Raw genomic sequence first — 18,270 nt, 5'->3', positions numbered from 1 at the left:
GGCTTCAAGGACCCTCGAGTGTGAGGATGCACAGGGTCCTGTGTCGGAGGGCTTTGTATGGACTTAGCGTAATGCTCTGCCTTTGCTCTCTTCGATCTGCTCATCATTTAACCTTGAGCTTGTGTGTTGTGAGTTGAGTTTGATAGGACAGCAGAGTGTGTGCGTGGGCACATACAGTAAGCAGGTACCTGTGTGCATGCAGGGCTGTGGTCCAGCTCCGCCCACATGCACAGTGGGTGGTGCACAGAGAGATGACTCCGAAGGCATGTGCTTTTGCTGTGGGGCAGTTTGGGGTGCATGGGGCCCAAGAAGGTGGCTGGGCCTGGACCTGGCCTGGTGGTGGCCACAGGGGATAGAGGGCTCCACACGGGGGCAGTGCCAAGACCCAGGGTGGAAGGCTGCCTTGTCCTTTGTCCCGAGAGCCTGTCCCTGAGGCACCCACCTGAGCACCAGAATAGAACCTGCTGTTCTGTCTTGCCTCTTGCTTCAGGGAGGGCTTATTCATCATTCCAAGATGTTTCTGGAATTCTTGCCAGCTAACGCCTAAGGTTTATCCTAAGATGATCTTCTAAGAAAAGATATTCTCCATTTTCTTTTTTGCTTCACTTACCTTTCATCGTTTTTCTTCCAAATTCTGCAAAGTTACCCTCAAATTCTCCTATTTTCCTTTTCTCTTACTGAGTCCGACTAGTGAGTCAAAAGTATGTTCAATAATTTCACAAATATTTATGATTTGCACTTAGGTTCTTGATAAAGATTTATGACAAGAATGAGCCCTAAATAAAGATTTTCCAGATTGGAAGGGATCCAGATAATTTAATCATTAACCTCCTTTGCTTTTCAAAAATGGGAAACTTCATTTTTCAAGAGTCTAAAGTCATTTTTATCTCAAGCAGCTGTTATTATTAGAAAGTCCTTTCTTAGGTTAAGCCAAAAATCTGCCTCCCTTCCAGTATCAAGAAGAAAGGGCTACTTTAAGAAATGAACTTACGTAAAAGAAAGTGCTCTCAATTTCCAAACCCTTGGAAGATTCTAGTCATCAATTTCAGAACCATCACAAACTTCTCCTATCTCTTCAGCCTATAAATTTTTTTCAAGCATTTAACTAAAAAATGGCTAATTCATTATTAAATACTGTTTTCACATATTTTAATTTTTAATATTTTTACTATTTTTTATTGCATTGGATTAGGAAAACTTTTGTAGGATGAGAGTCACTATCAAGTATAATATTATTCTGTTGCAAAAATGAATCTTCACTTCTCAGAACACGCCCATGAAGTGTTTTAAGTACGGGGAAAGGGTGAGGGGGGCTTCACATGTAAAGTACTAGGGTAACGGGGGTTTTGAGAACTTGGTGGAAGGAAATAATAGAGGCGGCCAAACTTCGGACATGATAATCAATTCAGTTTTGCTGCTTCTGTTGGACAGAATTCATTGTTATATATGAAAACTGGGAACAGAGTTACATGGACAGCTGTTATATATTCTCAAATTTCAAAGATACTGAAATAGGAAGAGAAAATGCAGTGCCCACCAGGAAATCGTTTTTAGCTTCAACTCCACATTCAGACTCAGGGGACAGGTATCTGCTCCGAGGTGGAGAGGAGGAACCGGGGAGGGGGTCCTTCCCTCAGTCCAGGTAGCACTGGGCACAGATGTCAGGAAACTTCTCAGGTGCCAGCTCGTAAGTGCGACGTCCCTCCCCATCAGGTCCTTAGAATTCATTCACAGCTCCTCTCAATCTGAAGCAAGGTACCAATCATTTGTCCTTTTCATCATGAGCAACGTTGCTTAAAAACGTGTTTGACATTTGACTCTTGCCAGGTTACCAGGGGAACAGAGCTAGGATGTCAACCTAAGGGAACATTCTCTTGAAGAAAAACAAAAGGTTGGTTAACCCTTTACCTACAATACAAATGAAAGATAACAGAGAAACAGACTATGCAGTTTCTAGATACAGTAAACCTAGGAGATGAGAAAGCCAGACTTCCAACAGTATTAAAATAGGCAAAACCCAGCCAAAGCCCCTATGTGGCTGAAAGTTGTCACAAAGATCTTGTACCTCACTTAGTGACTGTCTTATTCGCCACCGTGTTTCTAGTGCCACACATAGTAGGTACTCAGGAAATACGTGTGGAATGAATGAACAAGTGAATGCCTAAGAGACCCTCCTGAGGCCTAACAATTGAAAATAAGATGGGCCCGAATTAGAAGTAGCGTACCCCTCTTGGCTGAGTGAAGTGGAAGGTGATGCCCAGTGAGGGGGTGTGGACCAGTTTACTTAGAGATAAATGGCCGTTCAAAAGCTACTACTGGGGGTCAACCCAGGTAGACAAAAATATGTCAATGCTCCTTAGGCATTAAGGAAAATTGATGGAAGTTTAAGAAAAATTTAAGTGGTTCTTTGAATACTTGGTTTAAGAAGGTATAGAGATGTCAAAATTTTACAAAGGTTTTACCTAAGAAATGACCAGATTTGGTTGTATAGCTGATTCACTTTGTTATAAAGCAGAAACGAACACACCATTGTAAAGCAATTATACTCCAATAAAAATGTTAAAAAAAAAAAAAGGTTTTACCTACAAAACTGTTAAAAGAGAACTCATTTCCTGAAAGTTATTGCACTTTGGAATTTTTATCCCTCTTTTAGTTCAAAAGTTTTCTCTAGTTTGTTCACCGCAAGTTAAAGTTTCTTTGCAAGAATATAGAAATATTACGTCCCCAATAATGGGATAGATCTTATTTGTTGAGTGTTCACTTTTTGGTTAACAAATATTTACTTTACTTGATACTTCTTTTTTTGGTTTTACCGTTACTCACTAGCTCTTGACCTGTTAGAGGCAAAGCTACATTGCTGTTCTGTAACCCAGCTCAAGAACATTTCCAAACTCGGAGCGTCATTTAGGAAAGTTTGCTGAGAGCTGGCAAGGTGAGGTGCACATTCGAACGAGTATATGCTTTTTTAAGGGGAGTGGCTCCTATTGTGTATACAAATTCATCAGAGTTAAGGCTACTTTATTGACTGAATTATGAAAATAAGTCTCCTCCTCAAACCAGCAGTACCTAGTCTAATGTGTACTTTTTTTCTTATGGAATAAAGAAGTTAGGAATTTTTGACATGTTCAGATGCAAACAAACATGATTAGTTGTGGACTTATTTTGTCCAATAAGCAGATTCAATCTCCCTAAGGACCTTGATGTGGTCATCCAACTCCAGTAGGAATTAATAGGCAAACAGAAAAGTGTTATTTTTCTTCATTGCAGAACTGAAATGTTTCTTTACATCTGATGTTGGAAAATTACCATCCTAAAACGCTGATTTACAAGGTCATTATTTATAATGACTCCTTTTCTAAAAGTATCCTATACTATTTAAAAATTAAATTAGTGTCAATTTGCATTAATATGTTTTTATTAATACATTATATTCTCTGAGTTCATTGGAATGGCTGCACTATCCTTATTTACCAAACTAAAAAGTGACAGGAAAAACTGTCCAATATATAATTTGAATGCCTAGGGAAATTATCAGTGTGCAAACCATGTCCTGGGAAGTAGCCTAGCCCTTCTGAAAGCCTCAGTAATCCTTGGTAGACTAGACTGCTCTAAGCGTGAAGAAGAGCTCCAAATGGTCTATCCTCACAACACTTGGTTTTATTACCACATGTGAGGCTTCAGCTATAGGTGTTTCCTCTCGTTTTCAGTCTGAACCTCACCTGTTTTCTCTTGACCTGTCAACGAAGCCACGGAGGTGTCCATTCCAATGTTTCGGCAAGGGTGATCATCATGTCTGGAGATATTATTCTAGAGAAAAGCTGAGGAAAAAAAGCAGAATCCTTTAAAAGGAGTCAAAGTGACATCTTTAGGGACTGCCCTGGCGGTCCAGTGGTTAGGACTCTGTGCTTCCACTGCAGGGGGTGCGGGTTCCATCCCTGGTGGGTGAACTAAGATCCTACAAGCTACACAACGCAGCCAAACCCGCCCCTAAAACAAACAAATAGAAAAGGGACATCTTTGTAAAGATTACTTTGAATTACACGACGTGCGAGTTGTCGTGATTCACACTGCGCACGTGTCACCGTTGAAAAGGACGGGCAAGCACTGCGTCACGTGCGCTGAGCGCAGTCCGACAACCAGGGAGCCTCGAACAATCCCAATGCTCAGGCCACAGCTTAGCCTTTTTTTTTTTTTTTTTTTTTGATGTGGACCGTCTTTAAAGTCTTTATTGAATTTGTTACAATATTGCTTCTGTTTTACATTTTGGTTTTTTGGCCACGAGGCATGTGGGATCTTAGCTCCCCGAGCAGGGATGGAACCGGCCCCCTCTGCACTGGAAGACGAAGTCTTAACCACTGGACCGCCAGGGAAGTCCCTTCATATGTTAACTCACTGCCTTCTGTGGTAAGACTGTGTATATCCTGATTTACTAAACTAACACATGGTAGCAAAAAGTAGAAAGAAAACCAGACCGATTAAAGCAGAATTCCTCGGGAAGGGGTAGGCATCAGTTGTTTTAAGTGATTCCAGTGGACACCCAAGGTGGAGAATCATTGCTTTAGTTTCTTGAAGAGAGAGGAACTGTGCCTTTGGCTGAATTCTGCTTAGATCAGCTCAGCTCTGCTCAACTCAGCAATTATTTATTGCGTGCATATTCTGTGTTAGGTACTCAGCCTGGAGCGTGGAGCAGGAAACTGTGTCCTGTCCTCAGGCCGTGTGTGCTATCAGCAAGGAGGACAGATATCACACACGCAACCCACATGTGTGGTGGGTGTTGCAAAAGTCAGGGACAGATGTGAGGGTTTGCAACATAAGGGACTTTGACCTAGTTCAGCAGCCAAGGCAGGATGAACAGGAGGTGGTGTCTTAGAATCTCCTGTGCGCCTCCCTGTTCAGCGAATGCGTGAATAAACCCACAGGTCCCAAAAATATGTTGAAGAGGGTATAAATAGTAAAGAAAGTCCTAGATTTATTAATAACATAATTTCATGATAGTGAATCACCGGTTGTGTTTTCCACTCTGCTAGTAACTTACAGCAGGAGAGGAGTATATCTGATGGTAAGAGCTTAAGATCGTAATCAGATGAAAACTTTGTTCCAGAGTTTATTAGCTGTTTAATCCTATAAAAATGACTTACTCTCTGTAATCCTCAGATTCCGTAAGTGTGATAAAATGCATGCAAGGCTGTTATGCAGAGTCAGGCACATATAGCCTCCTGATGAATGTGAGATGTTGTTCCAGAGAAGACAGTGGGCCTGGCCTGAATCCACCCGCAAAGACTCCAGAACTCTTAGCATGAAGGTGCCGGTGCTCTTTTACTAAAAGCAGTGAGGAGCTTGCCAAATATCCTTAATACTTTTCCGTCAACACACTCAGGTTTATTTGTCCTTTGTTTTCAAAATAGAATTTTACATTAGCTGAACCAAAAGAATTCACCAAAAAAATTGGTGTTCTATTTGTTTCTCTTGAAGTTAATAATTTGTCCTCTGTAAGACCCAATAGTTTCTAAATTTTCTCAGTGTCTGGAGTAACCAAGCCCAGATAGAAACAGTCCAATAAATTACCCTTGAACTATTTAAATATTACTTTTCCTTTATCATTTAAAAGGTATGAGGTTGCTTTCTGGCAAGAGAGGAAGCAATGATGAGACAATTTGTTCACACATAACCAAAATGATAGAGAAGTCATTATTAACTTACGCTTTAAGGAGCAACACAACATGCAAAAGTGTGGGCATTATCAAGTAAACCTGTTCCTCTAAAATAGCATTTATTATCCAGTAAACCTGTTCCTCTAAAATAGCATTTAAAACTTTTGGGGCAACATATTCCTGCTCCAGTATAGGCAGCAGAAGTGGATCCCTGGAATGAAAACAACAAAAAGTTATATTGTCAGAGTGGTATTTTTTTTGCTGCCATCGTGAGCACTAATTATTAAATTTTAGATATCAAGTTATTAACTTGATAATTAATTAGATTACAGTCATTAATTAGATGTCATTAATTAGATGTCTCTAAATATGCAAACTAAATGTAAATATCAGGAACTGCCTTGTGTTTTCTCTCATGACCAACATTGGGACCAGTGCTAATACATTTAATTTTTTAGAGTGAACGCCTGGCCTTTATTGATTTTCTGCTATGTGATGGTCTACACCTATGGAAGGAACTGCTTTGAGATTTTTTCTTTTTGTATTTTTCTTTTCTCTCTTTCAGTCCAAACATCAAGCAATTGTACACTATTAGGAAGCAAAATTGCAAAATTTTATTACCAGAAGGAAAAATCCCCTGAGCATGCGTCATGTGTCTTTGCTTTAGGCAGACTATTGTTACCACGTTAAGCAGATTTAGCTGTTTGTGAAATCAGTTGGAGTTGAGATGGGATAAGCACGGAATAGAGCTCCCATTAGGCATTACTTTGACATTTTATACTTTTATATTATGCTTCTCTATTATTTGAACTACACTGCCTCAAAAATTCTATTTACCTCAGCTGATTATTGAAAGCTGATTGATTTCTTGTAATTAAATGTTGGTAATTAGTCTTTATATTTTTTCTCCTAAAAGTTCCTTAGAACCATAGCCTAAAGGGCTCCAACATTTATTAAAAAACAGTTTTCCAAAGAAGAAATACAAATGGCCAACAGGTACATGAAATTGAGCACACGAAAAGGTGCTCAGTCATGATGCAAAGCAACACTGCAATGAGATATCACCTCATACCTGTCAGATGGCTATCGTCAAAAAGACAAGTGATAACAAATGCTGGTGAGGGTGTGGAGAAAAGGGAATCCTTGTGCACTGCTGGTGGGAATGTAAATTGGTGCAGCCGCTATGAAAAACCATACGGCGGTTCCTCAAAAAATTGAAAATAGAGCTACCATATGATCCAGCAATTCCACTTCTGGGTATAAATCCAAAGGATTTGGCATCAGGATCTTGTAGATATATCTGCACTCTCATGTCCATTTCAGCATTTTTCACAATAGCCAAGATATGGAAATATCCTAAGTGTCCGTGGGTGGATGAATGGATAAAGAAAATCTGGTGTGGATAAAGAAAATCCAAATACACAGTGGAATATCATTCAGCCACGAGAAAGAAGGAAATCCTGCCGTTTGTGACAACTTGGATGAAACCTGAGGGCATTATGAAAAGCGAAATGATCAAGGACAAACACTGTATGATATAACTTGTACGGAGAATGTAAAAGAGCTAAATTCATAGAAATAGAGAGCAGAGTGGTGATTACCAAGAGCTGGAGGTTGGGGAAATGGGGAGATATTGATCAAAGGGTACAAACTTCCAGTTATAGCATTAACAATTTCCGGGGATCTAAAATACAGCTGTGATTATAGCTAACAGTATTTTGTTACATACTTGAATGTAGCTAAGAGAGTAAATCTTAAATATTCTCACCACAAAAAAGAAATGGTAATTATGTGATGAGATGGAGGTGTTAGCTAATGCTATGGTGGTAATCCTTTTGCGACATATAAATGTATCAAATCAACACATTTGTACGTCTTAAACTCACACAATTTTATATGATGACTATGTCTCAATGAAGCTGGAAAAAATATAATCTACACATCATTGTTCATTTCATACTCTACCAGTTAGGATTATTCATCTTTCTTTTTCTAGAGACTTTGTTTTTACCTTTTATGAACTTAGGAACTCCACGTTTATACGGGCCATCATTTAATATCACTGTTTTCATTGGCTACCATGCCACCTCCTCTTGGCTGGTCACATTTATTCTGTGACCTTGACCCTCTAGCTTTTGAAACTAATGTTCTGTTATCAGCAAAAGTTTCTTAGCAAATGCAAAGGTCTCATTTCTGATTTTATCATTTGAAACGCTTTCTGCCATTCACGGCTGTCCTTTCCAACCAGATATACTTTATCTCTGCTGAATTCCAGAGCTTTTAAACTCTTCTGTGTAGAGTTCTTTTGTAGACACACTTCCTTCAAATTTTCTAGAAGTCTATTTCCAATAGTACTACATTTTCCCTTTATGGCCATTCCGTCAGCTAATATGAATTTTTAATTCATTATTTTATTTAAAATATTTATTATAAAGAATTTCAAAGAAACAAAAGTAGAAAAGTATAATGAACAGTGATGTGATGGTAAATGGTGAACAATTGTTCCTCTGGGGGGAAAAATGTATTTATGGTTTCTAACCTCACCTGACTTTACTCTCTACTTTGCTCACCGTGCTAAGACACAGCAGCCTTCTTTCAGGTTCTTAAGAATCCCCATTTCCTTCTGATCTCAAGGGCTTTGTGCAGGGTACTTAGATGCTCTTCCCACTTGCTCTTTACCTAGTTAATTCCTACTTCTCTGACTTTTGGGTCTCAGTTTTCTTTTCTTTTTTTTTTTTTTTGGCTGCTCTGTGTGGCACGTGGGATCTTAGTTCCCCAACCAAGGATCGAACCCATGCCCCCTGCAGTGGAAGCATGGACTGCCAGGGAAGTCCCCAGGTCTCAGTTTTCAATGTCACTTCCTCTGAGAAACTACCACTGACTCCTCCTCCCCATTCTAAAGTATATGTCCTTTATTCTCTCTCATAACACCTTTTTACTTTTATATCACTTAATCACATATTATTATCAATTCTTACTAATATTGTTATTTAAATAATAATATTAGAACAAAGAAGTAGAGAAAATAATTCTTAAAGAGGAAACTTACTTCAGTATAACAAAGGTCATATACAAAGCCCAGAGCTAATATCATATTCAATGGTGAAAAGACAGTTTTTGATTAATGTTTTTAGCCTGGTTTTCTACTAGACAGCAAGAAAATTTTAAACAAAAAGGAAAGATCCGTGGGGGGTGCTGGAGATTACAATACTTTTGATAAAAGGAAGAGGATTGTGAGGCCGTCGTTTCATTGCTCACACGTTTGTGGGTCACTACTGGGGAGGCACCAGGGCCCCTGACGCCAGGCAGATGGAATCACAGCTCTGCTCTATCACTAATTTCCTTCATGACTTGGTTTCTTGTCATCAGTAGAGTGGACAATGTTATAGTACCTACTTTATTATAAAGACTATATATAATAATGCTGCAGGCCTCAGAGTCCTGATCTGTGACTTAGTGCTGGCACTGGGACTGGGGCCCCTCCTCCGCAAGCTCCTTTCTTGAGCTCACCCCAAAGACCTTCATCTGTGAACCTTTCCTGTCACACTGTTTTTGCTTTTGCAGAATAAGAACTGATATTGATTCCACTTGTTCTGTTCTAAAATACACCTAGTGGGGGCTTCCTTGGTGGTGCAGTGGTTAAGAATCCGCCTGCCAATACAGGGGACACGGGTTCGAGCCCTGGTCCGGGAAGATCCCACATGCCGCGGAGCAACTAAGCCCATGCGCCACAACTACTGAGCCTGCGCTCTGGAGCCCGTGAGCCACAACTACTGAGCCCGCAAGCCACAACTACTGAAGTTCACGTGCCTAGAGCCCGTGCTCCGCCACAAGAGAAGCCGCCGCAATGAGAAGCCCGCGCACCGCAACGAAGAGTAGCCCCCGCTCACTGCAACTAGAGAAAGCCCACACGCAGCAACAAGGACCCAACGCAGCCAAAACTAAAATTAAATAAATAAATAAATTTATTTAAAAAAAAAATAAAATACACCTAGGGATCTATATATAATCCCTAGGTTATATTCTCATTAGCTGGTGGTGCATTATAAAAAACAAATCCTATGGGGCCCCAAAGAAAAAAGGAGGCGATAGAAATTGAAGGAGAAAAGTGAAGAGGAGGTTTCAGAAGGTAAGTGTCCCAGAGCCGGAAGTTGATCAACGTTTTCTGAGTGAGTAAGTGTATTCTACGCTTGGAGCATGGATCGCCAGAGGAAAGGACAGTCTCTCGGAGTTCTGCTATCAAAGCGAACTGTGTGCACCCTTTCAGATCGTGGTGCAGAGGATGAGAGCGACTTTGACTCTAAGTCCTGGTGGGTTTGGCTCCGCCTCTGATCAGTTTCAGGATCTTGGGCAACTTACACATTCTCCTCACTCCTAAGTTTCCTCATTTGTAAATGGGGAGGGTGAGGACAATATACTCCCAAGAGGGCTGTGTGTGTCTTATTAAATGAGTTAATAGGTGCCTATAGTGCTTAGAATAATAGCTCCTGGTAATACCGTGTTTTGTCTTGTCCTGTCTTCACCCAGTTTTGAGGCCCTGGCTAGAGGCTAGTCCATTCCCCCTCTTGATCAGCTGATTAAGTCTGCACCCCAAGCACCTCCCTTACTGGGCTCTCACTCTGTAGACTACCGTACACCTGTCCTAATCGCCCCAGGGTCAGGTATCAGATGGCCAGGGATGCCCTGTGTGGCCCAGATCCTGCTGACGTGATTCAGATCAATCCATCCTAAGCCTGCTGGTCCTGCCTCACCTGTTCCTACTTGTGGAAACCACAATAAAGTCTCTGGTCCACGTCCTCTGTCTCACCTGCCTCCTGACCAGCCTGGTGTTTCCCCTAGTGGCCCTGCGTGGCATGCCGTGTTCTCCCCAGGGAACTGTTAGTCTAGCAGGACTGTGACACTATTTCTGGTTTCTCTGCTTCATCTGTGTATTTATCTTCACTGCACCTCACCCAAGGCATATGGTCGAAACACCTCTCAGCAGCTAGACCGTTGTTAGAGTGCGTGGAAACTGCACAGCAAGTAGCTGTTATTATTAAAGTATTTATCGATATTTAGTGTGAAGTTAGAACGAATATCCACAGGCTAAATCTAAGAGAAAATTTAGTCTAGAAACATGCTTAATGCTTCTTCCCTATCCTCCATACTTTCTACCCTCAGTACAGGTTGACAGTGGATGTACATTGGAATCATACAATGCAGAGACTTAAGTTAAAGCTGAGTGTCATATTGAAGATCATCTGGTCCAATCTTTTCATTTTACTGATAAAGAAACAGAGACGTAGAGAGGACAGGTAACTAGGTAAATGAACAGCAGAGCCAGTGCTAGTTCTAGTTTCTACTGACCTCTGATGGCAAATGAGTCACCAGAAGAAAGCAGCTGGGCAACAACTCAAAAGGCTCAGCAAATGCCCACTTGCATTGTTTTCTTCCGTTTCCCTTTCTGGAGGCCACAAAGTCAGATTTCTGACATGCAGAATCAAGCGAGAGGCACACAGAACTCTCAGAGGAAGTGGATGACAGATTTTCTCCTCTTCTCGTTGTAAAAGCATACTAGATGCAATGCTTTTCTTGGGCATAGAAACTAAGAAGAACACCAATCAGCTTACCTGATCAGCAAATCTGTAGACATCTTGCCTGTGGCCACAGTTACATGTGTAGGCAAATACTTTCACATCACCCTTTTCTTTGATCATTCGACACGTTTCCATGTTGCCTTCTTCGTTAATGTCCCATAGAACTAAAATGGCTCCAAGGCTGGCAAATGTTATGGCCGATAACCTCCCAAGTCCACTTCCAGCTCCTGTTATAAGGACAATCTTTCCAGCAACATTCTTTTTCTTCTTGGGAATTATCCTGTAAACTAAAGATTCTAAAATATAATATAGAAAATTTCCCCAAAATATGGAGGTGTCCAAAATTGTACTCATGTTAATTCACTGATGAAAGGAACGTCTTAGTTAGGAAAGAGGTAACTGATAAATTCATGACATTATCACAACAACTGCAAAAGACGTAAAGCACTTAGTCCAAGGGAAATTACCCTTGAGACATCAGTTCTTCAAAATACAAATTTCCGCAATAACTACTACCATCTTTGAATGCTTAAATTATATAAATAATGAGTATGAAAATATTTTATGTTAACAAGAATCTTTCCAACTTACAGGGCGCTTTCTTACAGGTAATCTAATTTGACCTACAGGTAATCTAATTTGACCTACAGGTAGATCGCATGTTACTAGGAGAGCTTCATAGTGAGGGACATAAGATCTTTGAGTATCAACTTGCCCAACATTATGTGACTTGTACACCAAGACTTCGGATTCTTAGTCTGGTCAGTTTTCTATTACATGAACTCGATTCATGATCTCATATCTAATAGAAATTTGCTTTTCATTAAGAAGTTGTTCAATAACATAGAAATAATATTTATTGTAATACAAATAAAGTCTTTTTATGTTTTCACATGATATTTGTAATATCCCCCTGAGAGAGTCAAACCAGGTACAGTTATTACTGGTTTATAGTGAAGACCTGAGACTAAAATGATTGAGTAGATTTATTCAAGGTCACATAGGCAGCTAATAAAATAGGGAGTATCTGGATTGGGGACAGAGGTCTTCTGAATGCCCAGGCCTTTACCATTAGAACAGGCTTTTTCTGGAGCTAATGTGCCTTTTGCCAAGACCCACCTTTTAAAAAATAAAATAATGGAGCATTTTTTGTTTTCGGTGACATTTCCTTGATTTTTGATAATCATCTTGTTACACTTGAACATTCTTACATGATCATTTCTGTAGAAGTTAGATGTGGACACCTATAAAAACCCACATTAAAGCGGATCACAGCTCCTACACTGTTGGTGGGAAAGTAATTTCGTGCAGCCACTATGGAGAACAGTATGGAGGTTCCTCTGAAAACTAAACATAGAACTACCATATGATCCAGCAATCCCATTCCTGGGCATATACCTGGAAAAAACTATAATTCATGAAGATACATTCAACCCTATATTCACAGCGGCACTCTTCACAATTGCCAAAGCATGGAAACAACCTAAATGTCCATCGACAGATGAATGGATAAAGATGTGGTAATATGTACAATGGAATACTACTCAGCCATAAAAAAACACAAAATAATGCCACCTGCAGCAACATGGATGTAACCAGAGATTATCATACTAAGTGAAGTAAGTCAGAACAGAAAGACAAATGCCATATGGTATCGCTTATATATGGAATCTAAAATATGGCACAAATGAACCTATCTACAAAACAGAAACAGATTCACACACACAGAGATCAGACTTGTGGTTGCCAAGGAGGAGGAGGGGAGGGAGAGGGATGGATTGGGAGTTTGGGGTTGTTAGATGCAAACTATTACATTGAGAATGGATAAACAACAAGGTCCTACTGTAGAGCACAGGGAACCATATTCAACATCCTGTGATGAACCATAATTGAGAAGAATATGAAAAAGAATGTATATATATGTATAACTGAGTCACTTTGCTGTACAGGAGAGATTGCTGCAATATTGTAAATCAACTATACTTAAATAAAAAAACAAAACGATAAAACAGACCACAGCTTCTTGAGGAAATAACAAACACTAGCACCATAATAATAATAATAATAACAACAGCAATACGTTTGGACTCTTCCTACACACCTGGCAAGTTCTAAGTGTTCTGCATGCGTTGATTCATTTAACTCTTCCAAGCGCTGCCCTGTTTTACAGTTGAGAGATCAGAGTTACTAAGAGGCTAAGCCAATTAGCCCACGGTCACACAGTTAAAAATAATGAGGATGGAATTTGAAGCCACACAGTGACTTCACAGCCAAGCTCCAGATGACAAGAGATATAACAACAAAAACAAAAATGCAAAAGTTGAGTCTGGTAAAAAGAATTATTTTTGTGTTACATCTATTTCATTTTAAGTCAGTGAGGAATTAACGTTGAGATGTCTCTGGGACCTAAGTGAGATTGCCAAAAGACCCAGGCTACTTTCATCTTGCTGTCAGTCCTGACCAGCCAGAACTTTCCACTGAGAAAAGATATAAAAGAGCATTACTGCAAGAACACTGTTATAAATATTTATGTGAATTTCCATAGGGACACAAAAAGTCCCCAGGAAAGCATCTAGGCCTTCACTGGATTAAATGAGTATGTACTGAACATGAGTCACTTTCAAAACATTAGGCATTGAGGTTTTTTTTATGAAATAACATTTATTTTCCTGTTGATATATTTGAACAATTTGCATTGAAGTTAACACACACAGGAAAGGAAGAATTCCCTAAAGATTATTGCTTTTTTTTTTTTTTAGTTTATGTAGCTTTTTATTTTTTTTATTTTTTTACATCTTTATTGGAGTATAATTGCTTTACAATGGTGTGTTAGTTTCTGCCTTATAACAAAGTGAATCAGTTATACATATACATATGTTCCCATATCTCTTCCCTCTTGCGTCTCCCTCCCTCCCACCCTCCCTATCCCACCCCTCCAGCGGGTCACAAAGCAGGGAGCTGATCTCCCTGTGCTATGCGGCTGCTTCCCACTAGCTATCTACCTTACGTTTGGTAGTGTATATAAGTCCATGCCTCTCTCTCGCTTTGTCACAGCTTACCCTTCCCCCTCCCCATATCCTCAAGTCCATTCTCTAGGAGGTCTGTGTCTTTATTCCTGTCTTACCCCTAGGTTCTTCATGACATTTTTTCCCCCTAAATTCCATATATATGTGTTAGCATACGGTATTTGTCTTTCTCTTTCTAACTTACTTCACTCTGTATGACAGACTCTAGGTCTATCCACCTCATTACAAATAGCTCAATTTCGTTTCTTTTTATGGCTGAGTAATATTCCATTGTATATATGTGCCACATCTTCTTTATCCATTCATCCAATGATGGACACTTAGGTTGTTTCCATCTGCGGGCTATTGTAAATAGAGCTGCAATGAACATTTTGGTACATGACTCTTTTTGAATTATGGTTTTCTCAGGGTATATGCCCAGTAGTGGGACTGCTGGGTCATATGGTAGTTCTATTTATAGTTTTTTAAGGAACCTCCATACTGTTCTCCACAGTGGCTGTATCAATTTACATTCCCACCAGCAGTGCAAGAGGGTTCCCTTTTCTCCACATCCTCTCCAGCATTTATTGTTTCTAGATTTTTTGGTGATGGCCATTCTGACTGGTGTGAGATGATATCTCATTATAGTTTTGATTTGCATTTCTGTAATGATTAATGATGTTGAGCATTCTTTCATGTGTTTGTTGGCAATCTGTATATCTTCCTTGGAGAAATGTCTATTTAGGTCTTCTGCCCATTTTCGGATTGGGTTGTTTGGTTTTTTGTTATTGAGCTGCATGAGCTGCTTATAAATTTTGGAGATTAATCCTTTGTCCGTTGCTTCATTTGCAAATATTTTCTCCCATTCTGAGGGTTGTCTTTTGGTCTTGTTTATGGTTTCCTTTGCCGTGCAAAAGCTTTGAAGTTTCATTAGGTCCCATTTGTTTATTTTTGGTTTTATTTCCATTTCTCTAGGAGGTGGGTCAAAAAGGATCTTGCTGTGATTTATGTCATAGAGTGTTCTGCCTATGTTTTCCTCTAAGAGTTTGATAGTTTCTGGCCTTACATTTAGGTCTTTAATCCACTTTGAGCTTATTTTTGTGTATGGTGTTAGGGACTGATCTAATCTCATACTTTTACATGTACCTGTCCAGTTTTCCCAGCACTACTTATTGAAGAGGCTGTCCTTTCTCCACTGTACATTCCTGCCTCCTTTATCAAAGATAAGGTGACCATATGTGCGTCGGTTTATCTCTGGGCTTTCTATCCTGTTCCATTGATCTATATTTCTGTTTTTGTGCCAGTACCATACTGTCTTGATTACTGTAGCTTTGTAGTATAGTCTGAAGTCAGGGAGTCTGATTCCTCCAGCTCCGTTTTTCGTTCTCAAGATTGCTTTGGCTATTCGGGGTCTTTTGTGTTTCCATCAAATTGTGAAATTTTTTGTTCTAGTTCTGTGAAAAATGCCATTGGTAGTTTGATAGGGATTGCATTGAATCTGTAGATTGCTTTGGGTAGTAGAGTCATTTTCACAATGTTGATTCTTCCAATCCAAGAACATGGTATATCTCTCCATCTACTTGTATCATCTTTAATTTCTTTCATCAGTGTCTTATAATTTTCTGCATACAGGTCTTTTGTCTCCTTAGGTAGGTTTATTCCTAGATATTTTATTCTTTTTGTTGCAATGGTAAATGGGAGTGTTTTCTTGATTTCACTTTCAGATTTTTCATCATTAGTGTATAGGAATGCAAGAGATTTCTGTGCATTAATTTTGTATCCTGCAACTTTACTAAATTCATTGATTAGCTCTACTAGTTTTCTGGTAGCATCTTTAGGATTCTTTATGTATAGTATCATGTCATCTGCAAACAGTGACAGCTTCACTTCTTCTTTTCTGATTTGGATTCCTTTTATTTCCTTTTCTTCTCTGATTGCTGTGGCTAAAACTTCCAAAACTATGTTGAATAAGAGTGGTGACAGTGGGCAACCTTGTCTTGTTCCTGATCTTAGTGGAAATGCTTTCAGTTTTTCACCATTGAGGATGATGTTGGCTGTGGGTTTGTCATATATGGCCTTTATTATGTTGAGGAAAGTTCCCTGTATGCCTACTTTCTGTAGGGTTTTTATCATAAATGGGTGTTGAATTTTGTTGAAAGCTTTCTCTGCATCTATTGAGATGATCATATGGTTTTTCTCCTTCAATTTGTTGATATGGTGTATCATGTTGATTGATTTGCGTATATTGAAGAATACTTGCATTCCTGGAATAAACCCCACTTGATCATGGTGTATGATCCGTTTAATGTGCTGTTGGATTCTGTTTGCTAGTATTTTGTTGAGGATTTTTGCATCTATGTTCATCAGTGATATTGGCCTGTAGTTTTCTTTCTTTGTGACATCCTTGTCTGGTTTTGGTATCAGGGTGATGGTGGCCTCGTAGAATGAGTTTGGGAGTGTTCCTCCCTCTGCTGTATTTTGGAAGAATTTGAGAAGGATAGGTGTTATCTCTTCTCTAAATATTTGATAGAATTCACCTGTGAAGCCATCTGGTCCTGGGCTTTTGTTTGTTGGAAGATCTTTAATCACAGTTTCAATTTCAGTCCTTGTGATTGGTCTGTTCATATTTTCTATTTCTTCCTGATTCAGTCTTGGCAGGTTGTGCATTTCTAAGAATTTGTCCATTTCTTTCAGGTTGTCCATTTTATTGGCATAGAGTTGCTTGTAGTAATCTCTCATGATCTTTTGTATTTCTGCAGTGTCAGTTGTTATTTCTCCTTTTTCATTTCTGATTCTATTGATTTGACTCTTCTCCCTTTTTTCTTGATGAGTCTGGCTAATGGTTTATCAATTTTGTTTATCTTCTCAAAGAACCATCTTTTAGTTTTATTGATCTTTGCTATCGTTTCCTTCATTTCTTTTTCATTTATTTCTGATCTGATCTTTATGATTTCTGTTCTTCTGCTAACTTTGGGGTATTTTTGTTCTTCTTTCTCTAATTGCTTTAGGTGTAAGTTTAGGTTGTTTATTTGAGATGTTTCTTGTTTCTTGAGGTAGGATTGTATTGCTATAAACTTCCCTCTTAGAACTGCTTTTGCTGCATCCCATAGGTTTTGGGTCATTGTGTCTCCATTGTCATTTGTTTCTAGGTATTTTTTAATTTCCTCTTTGATTTCTTCAGTGATCACTTTGTTATTAAGTAGTGTATTGTTTAGCCTCCATGTGTTTGTATTTTTTACGGATCTTTTCCTGTAATTGATATCTAGTCTCATAGCATTGTGGTTGGAAAAGATACTTGATACAATTTCAATTTTCTTAAATTTACCAAGGCTTGATTTGTGACCCAAGATATGATCTATCCTGGAGAATGTTCCATGAGCACTTGAGAAAAATGTGTATTCTGTTGTTTTTGGATGGAATGTCCTATAAATATCAGTTAAGTCCATCTTGTTTAATGTATCATTTAAAGCTTGTGTCTCCTTATTTATTTTCATTTTGGATGATCTGTCCATTGGTGAAAGTGGGGTGTTAAAGTCCCCTACTATGAATGTGTTACTGTTGATTTCCCCTTTTATGGCTGTTAGTATTTGCCTTATGTATTGAGGTGCTCCTATGTTGGGTGCATAAATATTTACAATTGTTATATCTTCTTCTTGGATCGATCCCTTGATCATTATGTAGTGTCCTTCTTTGTCTCTTCTAATCGTTTTTATTTTAAAGTCTATTTTGTCTGATATGAGAATTGCTACTCCAGCTTTCTTTTGATTTCCATTTGCATGGAATATCTTTTTCCATCCCCTCACTTTCTGTCTGTATGTGTCTCTAGGTCTGAAGTGGGTGTCTTGTAGACAGCATATATATGGGTCTTGTTTTCACAATCAGCCAATCTGTCTCTTTTGGTGGGAGCATTTAGTCCATTTACATTTAAGGTAATTATCAATATGTATGTTCCTATTCCCAGTTTCTTAATTGTTTTGGGTTCGTTATTGTAGGTCTTTTCCTTCTCTTGTGTTTCTTGCCTAGAGGAGTTCCTTTAGC

The 18,270-nt window shown here is 39.1% G+C and overlaps 1 protein-coding gene across 1 annotated transcript; it reads right to left on the bottom strand.

Moving 5' to 3' along the window:
- Window positions 1-3,737: 3,737 nt before the first annotated feature.
- On the bottom strand, window positions 3,738-11,581 carry LOC114895362 (short-chain dehydrogenase/reductase family 16C member 6-like). Its single transcript, XM_029222648.1, has 5 exons — window positions 11,261-11,581; window positions 9,840-9,979; window positions 5,787-5,862; window positions 5,701-5,750; window positions 3,738-3,807 (listed from the first exon to the last, which is right to left on the bottom strand). Exons 1-5 carry the CDS (start codon window positions 11,579-11,581, stop codon window positions 3,738-3,740), a joined length of 657 nt encoding a protein of 218 aa, XP_029078481.1.
- Window positions 11,582-18,270: the final 6,689 nt, after the last annotated feature.

Source organism: Monodon monoceros, unplaced genomic scaffold (assembly GCF_005190385.1).
Source record: "Monodon monoceros isolate NGI ecotype Baffin Bay Population unplaced genomic scaffold, NGI_Narwhal_1 Super_Scaffold_14, whole genome shotgun sequence".
NCBI lineage: Eukaryota > Metazoa > Chordata > Mammalia > Artiodactyla > Monodontidae > Monodon > Monodon monoceros.
The sequence above is the reverse complement of the archived record's forward strand: the minus strand, read 5'-3'. Positions and strand labels throughout refer to the sequence as shown.

What these genes read in the sequence shown, in the direction of transcription:
- LOC114895362 (XM_029222648.1), bottom strand. Translation starts at nt 11,581, where the DNA reads ATGAGTACAATTTTGGACACCTCCATATTTTGGGGAAATTTTCTATAT. An exon ending in TGGCGATCCATGCTCCAAGC is followed by an intron (nt 5,863 to 9,839) that starts GTAGAATACACT and finishes TTTTCATTCCAG; the next exon opens with GGATCCACTTCTGCTGCCTA. An exon ending in ATGCTATTTTAGAGGAACAG is followed by an intron (nt 5,751 to 5,786) that starts GTTTACTGGATA and finishes TTAGAGGAACAG; the next exon opens with GTTTACTTGATAATGCCCAC.